General features: G+C 43.3%; 1 protein-coding gene across 3 annotated transcripts; it reads right to left on the reverse strand.

Annotated features, from left to right (window-relative positions):
• Positions 1-990: 990 nt before the first annotated feature.
• On the reverse strand, positions 991-6,424 carry LOC138819621 (tubulin beta-2 chain-like). Of its 3 annotated transcripts, none has more exons than XM_070011106.1 (4): positions 6,368-6,424; positions 5,411-5,519; positions 2,710-2,820; positions 991-2,051 (listed from the first exon to the last, which is right to left on the reverse strand). In XM_070011106.1, exons 1-4 carry the CDS (start codon positions 6,422-6,424, stop codon positions 991-993), a joined length of 1,338 nt encoding a protein of 445 aa, XP_069867207.1. The 3 variants fall into 3 exon arrangements, with proteins under 3 accessions (XP_069867207.1, XP_069867206.1, XP_069867209.1); XM_070011105.1 differs by having other exon boundaries at positions 2,710-2,846; positions 5,407-5,519; XM_070011108.1 differs by lacking the exon at positions 2,710-2,820 and having other exon boundaries at positions 5,405-5,519.
• Between the last annotated feature and the right edge of the window lie 222 nt (positions 6,425-6,646).

Here is a 6,646-nt window from a genome sequence, read left to right on the forward strand (position 1 = left end):
CCTTCCACTCCTTGACTTGGAAGTACTGAATCAAGCAGATATTGATACGCTATGGGACTGGTCATCTTCTCACTCCCTCACACAACTAGACTCATTTCTGTCCTTAGAGCTGCCAGATGCCTTGAGAACCTACCCTGGCAACCAGGATCTTGCACTCATCTTGTGAGTGCTGCTTTGCTGCCAACTGAACTGTAAGCACAGGGATTGGGGTTCCTGCTACTGTTTCTGGGGAATGTGAATGAAATCCCTCTGAAGGGGCATGAGACCAGAACCTGTGGTTGTCTGAAGGAGAAGTAGATCCTTAATGGCCAGTATTCATACCTGCATTTTGTGGTCCCATTCCCAAAGAGGAATGCATACTAGCTGGCAGGTAAAGCAAGTCCTGTGTCAGAATAAAGGAGGAAGAGTCCCTGCTACCTCAGTGCCCAGACAAGTCTTGAACATCAATCCCTTCAGTACTCTAAACATCGCCTTGGTACTAGGAAAATTGTAACATCTAGATCTGGTTTACTTTCTCTTCAAACTGTTTGTATGCTACTGGCATGTTATTGAGAGTCTGCTAACTTTAAAACTGGGCCAGGGAAAATAAACATTGGCACTTGTCATCTTCCTCTTCAAAATAGTAGGAACGCCATGAATTTGAAACTCTTCTTGAGCACCATTCCTATATTGCTAAGATTAAATCCTGCTGGCCAACTTTATATTTCAAATACATTGAAAGAAAAAAAAGGGATTTTAAAGAAGAATAAGAACTCAAGAGTATAAAATGTATACTTTATTTATATAAATAGGGCTTTAAAATAATACTATTTAAAAGAAATCTTCATTTTTACATTCACCATCAGTGAGTTCCTGACTGGAAAGGCTGTGCAGGATGGTACACAGCAGGGACCTCACTGCACGACAACAGGAGCTCAGGAAAGCACCATTCATTTGAGAAGTAGTAGGCAGGCTCTGACAGTCCTGTTGCATTGCTACCAATGGGAAGTCTTAAACTTCTTCCTCCACCAAGTCTTCTTCAAATTCCCCCTGTTCATCAGCAGTGGCATCTTGGCACTGCTGGTACTCAGACACCAGGTCGTTGATATTGCTCTCAGCCTCAGTGAACTCCATCTCATCCATGCCTTCTCCCGTGTACCAGTGCAAGAATGCCTTGCGCCGGAACATGGCACTGAACTGCTCTGAGCTGCGCTTGAATGGTTCTTGGATGGCTGTGTTGTTGCCGATGAAGGTGGCTGACATTGTGAGGCCACGCGGGGGGATGTCACATACAGCTGTCTTCACATTGTTGGGAATCCAGTCTGCAAAGTAGCTGCTGTTCTTGTTCTGCATGTTAAGCATCTGCTCATCCACCTCCTTCATGGACATGCGGCCTCGGAAGATGGCAGCTGCTGTCAGGTAACGACCATGGCGGGGATCACAGGCGACCATCATGTTCTTGGCGTCAAACATCTGCTGGGTGAGCTCGGGCACTGAGAGAACATGGTACCGCTGGCTGGCCCGGCTGGTCAAGGGTGCAAAGCCAGGCATGAAGAAGTGTAGGCGGGGGAAGGGCACCATATTCACGGCTAGCTTGCGCAGGTCTGCATTCAGCTGGCCGGGGAAGCGCAGGCAGGTGGTGACTCCACTCATGGTGGCTGACACCAGGTGATTCAGGTCTCCATAGGTGGGTGTGGGCAGCTTCAGGGTGCGAAAGCAGATGTCATACAGGGCCTCATTGTCGATGCAGAAAGTTTCATCTGCATTTTCCACCAACTGGTGGACAGACAAGATCGCATTGTAAGGCTCTACCACTGTGTCTGACACCTTGGGGGAGGGCATGACGCTGAAGGTGTTCATGATGCGGTCTGGATACTCCTCTCGGATCTTGTTGAGAATCAGGGTGCCCATGCCTGATCCAGTGCCACCTCCCAGGGAGTGGGCCAGCTGAAAACCCTGGAGACAGTCACACCTTTCTGACTCCCGCCGCACCACATCCAGCACGGATTCCAACAGCTCGGCTCCCTCCGTGTAGTGGCCTTTTGCCCAGTTATTGCCTGCCCCGCTCTGGCCTATCAGACACAAAGACATGATGAGACACACACTCCAAGAATAATGATTGTGCCTGTCCTATTGTGAAGACAATAGGACTCTTCTGAGCTAACCTTTGCTATTACATTAGATACACTTTGTTGAAATAAAGGAAATGTTTTCAATGTATCTGGGACCCTACAAATCACCTAGGTTCTAAAGAAAAGTAAACACAGTGTGAAGGAAAATACATTTTAACCCAAATCATGTACTTCTAGAAATGAAGGACCGAGCCTGCCTCAATACTGGAAATGTAGTTACTTTCACAAGAGGGACAGGAGCACAGTGTGGTCAGAGGGAAGCTAAACTGCAAACACCTGTCTGCACCTTGCTCACACATAGCTGTGCTTTGATTTCTGGTGTCCTGAAGTGGTTCTGTTATTGCCAGGCCTCTAAAAAGACCAGCAGTGCTGAAACCTTGTTGGTGGCTTTCTCTACTTGCTGCTCTTTCCCTTCAGAGGCTTCTTTGTCATAGAGGGCTTGCAGAGTTGCACTGATCTAAGCTGTCTGAGTGGCCAGGGGTATGACTCCCGTGGACTGGAATAGGTGGGTTAGGTGAGGACAGTATCTAGGTGGATAAAGGCTCAGCCCAGCACTGGAGTGCGTGGATGTTAGGACCCATGGACCATGATGACTTACCAAAAATGAAGTTGTCTGGCCTAAAGCTCTGGCCAAATGGTCCCGATCTCACTGAGTCTAATGTTCCAGGCTCTAGGTCCACCATGATGGCCCGAGGAACATATTTGTTGCCTGTGAGAAAAAGAGTTGACTTAGGCCTATACTTGACAAGGAACTTAGGGGGCAGAGCTTATGATTCTAAGTGACTCTCAGCATTCATTACAAAAATTATAGCATTTGAGACATGGAAACAGAAAAGATATCTTGAGCATGAATCCCCATGCATGAGGCTTCAGCAACTTTAAGGATGTTTGCAGTTGTCTATTTCCATGAATATTCATTCCTTTGCTTTGGGCATGGTGGCTGAAATAGCTACAGAGAAGGCAAAGATGAGCATCAGGCTTTGAGTCTAATGGTGCAAAAGAAAGGTGGCAACACCTTTTTTGTGGTTCATCATGGGGCTTGAACTCTGGGCCTGGGCACTGTCCCTCAGCTCTCCAGCTCAAGGCTAGCACTCTATCACTTGAGCCACAACCCCACTTTCAGTTTTCTTATTGGAGATAAGAGTCTCAGGGACTTTTCTGCTCAGGCAATATTTGAACCATGATCCTCATACCTTAGCCTCCTAAGTAGCCAGCATTACAGGAATGAGTCACCAGTGCCTATCAGCAAGAAACTTTCTCTTTTTTGTTAATTTTATTTTATTGTAAAGGTGCTGTATAGAGGAGTTAGTTACATGAGTAAGGAAATGAGAACATTTCTTGTCAAAAATTGTTACCCCCTACTTTGTTGTTCTCCCACTATCCCTTCCCTTCCCCAATTACCTTTCTCAAGAAATGAACCAGGTTCATGCCTATAATCCTAGCTACTCTGGAGGCTGAGATCAGAAGATCACTCTTCAAAGCCAGCTGGAGCAGGAAAAGTCCTTAAGACCCTTATCTCTTATAAACTAACAGAAAACCAGAAATGGCACTGTGGCTCAAGAGGTAGAGCTGCTTGCCTTGAACTGAAGAGTTGAGGGACAGTGCCTAGGCCCAAAGTCCAAGCCACATGACAGACACCCCAACGCCAAAAAAAAAAAAAAAAAAGCCAGGTATGGCTATTCACCAAGTAGATGTAGGGGAATTTAAGTGTAAGTCTTTCCTGGAGAAAACATATATACAATATATATTTCTTGTCTTATAATGTTTCAATAATGGTTATCAAATAGCACACATCCTTGTATTCAAATACTCAGAGCAACCTTGAGCAATGACTTTCAATTTCCCATTTATCCTGATTTGGCCCAAGGGAAAGCAGTTAACATGATGTAAACACCAGTTTTAGAATACCCCATTCCTAAACATTCACATGAAGAAAACTGGCAATCCTGCTGGATATACAGGATCTAATAAAGACACAACCTAAAATTCTGTTCATAGAGTGACACAATCCAACCCAACCACTGTCAACCAAGGTGAGGACATCCCAAAATATAGATCTATAAAACTCAAATTAAATACCTTTGTACTTTTGTTTGTACTTGTTCATTGGATTAATAAATAGGAAAGCCAATTATCCACGATTCTGTTTGTATACAATAATGTAGAATGGAAATTCAATATAAAATTAAATGATGTTTACATTGCCAGTTACAAAAACTGAAAATCTACTTTGTAGACTTCAATTAGGCTATTTATGTTAGGAAAGACAATATGAATCATTTAAAAGCAATGTTTACAAATTAGTATTGGTTTTTTCTACATCAAAAGAATGTTTTCTTACTTTAAAAACCTTAAAAATAATTTATTGTTGGCTAAGTATTAATGTTATAGATCTCAGGGTGAGACACTTTATTTGTGCTTTGTGATTTGGAGTATTCTCATATATATTAGTGACTGAACATCCCTCTTTAAAATTTTTAAAATTTTCTTTTTCAAAATATTCTTTTAGAAATTTAATCTATATTTTAAAGAGGCAATGTAACTTGGCTCTGGTTGCTTATGGGTGTAATTCTAGCTACTCAAAAATCTGAGATAAGACCTTAGCATCGCATATTGAAGTCAGCTGGGGCAGGAAAGTCTGAGAGACTGATCTCCAAGAAACTACCCAAAACAAAAGAAGCTCTTAGAAAGTGCCCAGGCCTTGAGCTTAGGATGATCAGCACACAAACAAATGGCACTGGATTATATTATATTTTATCAGTTGTTTTAGAATGCATATTTAGGCAGTCTCATTTTTAATTATGTGAAATGGGCTCACACCTTTAATCCTAGCTACTCAGAAGGCTGAGATCAGAGAATCACGGTTCAAAGCCAACCAGGGCACAAAAAGCAGGCAAACTCTTATCTCCAATTAAACACAAGAAAACTGGAAGCGGCACTGTGGCTTAAGTGGTAGAGCCGCTTGCCTTGAGCTGAAGAGTTGAGCAACAGTGCCTAGGCCCAGAGTTCAAGCTCCATGACCAGAAAAAAAAATCCAGGTGTGGTTAGTCAGCAATTAGAGGTAGGGGGAACTCAGGTATAAGGCTTTCCTGGGGGTAATTCACAAGAGTATACTCAAAAATTAAACAAAGTATCTGGTGGAGTGGCTCACTTATGTACAGCACTTGACTTATAAGATCAAGGTCCCAAATTAAAACTACGATACTACCATAAGAAAGGCAGGAACTCCTTCCTTTTCATTAATATTCCCCTGGGAACTATTTTGCCACCGTATGGGAAACCAGATGGGAGACACTCACCAGTTGTCTCATTGTAATACACCTCGATTCTCTGCCGCTGTAAATGGCTGTCTCCATAGTAGTTGCCAGTGCAATCAATATTATGCTCATCGCTTATCATTTCCCAAAACTGAGATAGAAATAGAAGTGTATTATGACCTAGAATGTTAAGTGTCCAAACAATGCATTTTAAAGTAACTATAAGAAACCCATGTCCTGTTGACACAAATATATTTGTAAAAAATAATTACATTTTCTAAATTAAAAAAAGCACAGAAATGGGTGGCATTTTAGTTTTGTTAAGCTCTTTGTTATCTGGCTGAATAGAAGACATCTGGGTTCTATGAGTATTCCATCTTATGCAGTACCATATTCTGTTTGTATTCTATGACGAGTAACTAGCCTTACATGGACATGAAATTGCCAAAGCCGTAACTTGAAGACTCAGTTAGAAGGGTCTCCAGAACCCCAAGTGTCCTCAGAGCATACACAACAACCAATGATTTAGAAAACACCCAACTTAAGGGAGCTGAGATGGGGCATGAAACTCAGAGAAATTTGCATTAAGGTAGAAGACCTGTTCTCAATTATCTGACACTCATCAGTTAACACAAAGGGAATTGTCTGTATCTTTCAGCTCAAAAACACTGCATTCCTTGAATTCAAACCAGACCAAACGTGCATTAGTCTATTCCCAGGAAACTAAATACAAAGACTTGAGTCTCAGGTAAGACTAAGACATGCAAGGGATTTGAAACCACCCCAGCCTTGTTTAAAAACCACACCCACCAGGGCCACACAAATTAGAGAAATTGGAGAAGCTATCTGGGGGACATCATTTGCAGAAGGTTAGGGACCACTATGGAGCCCCACTTACTTCAGCCTAGCCATGACCACCACCACCTCCAAACTCCAACCCGTCCTCCTTCTCCTTCCCCTAAATTTGAGACTTGGATCCTAGGCCAGTGCCATGCTCACCTTTGCGCCAATCTGGTTGCCACACTGGCCTGCCTGTATGTACACAATCTCCCTCATGGTGCAGGGCTGCAGAGCTGATGGATGTATGTCTTCAGCAGTGGTGCCCACAGAGGCAAACAGGTAGAGCTGGGAAGCAGGAATCTGACACAGTGAACTCAGATCCCCATTTATACCTCTGATTGTTACAGGGGCAGAGGAGGTGGGGCGGACTTGATTATAGGTGGAGCCAGCAGGTGCTCCAACTCAATCTAACTATTGCTGGGTAATCAGAGGGCCCTA

Source organism: Dipodomys merriami, unplaced genomic scaffold (assembly GCF_024711535.1).
Source record: "Dipodomys merriami isolate MVZ:Mamm:240054 unplaced genomic scaffold, mDipMer1.0.p SCAF_800, whole genome shotgun sequence".
Lineage (NCBI taxonomy): Eukaryota > Metazoa > Chordata > Mammalia > Rodentia > Heteromyidae > Dipodomys > Dipodomys merriami.

Coding starts and splice junctions, on each gene's coding strand:
- LOC138819621 (XM_070011105.1), bottom strand. CDS start 6,424: ATGAGGGAGATTGTGTACATACAGGCAGGCCAGTGTGGCAACCAGATT. Junction 5,520..6,367: donor GCAACCAGATTGGCGCAAAG/GTGAGCATGGCA, acceptor TTTCTATCTCAG/TTTTGGGAAATGATAAGCGA. Junction 2,052..2,709: donor GCCAGACAACTTCATTTTTG/GTAAGTCATCAT, acceptor TGTGTCTGATAG/GCCAGAGCGGGGCAGGCAAT.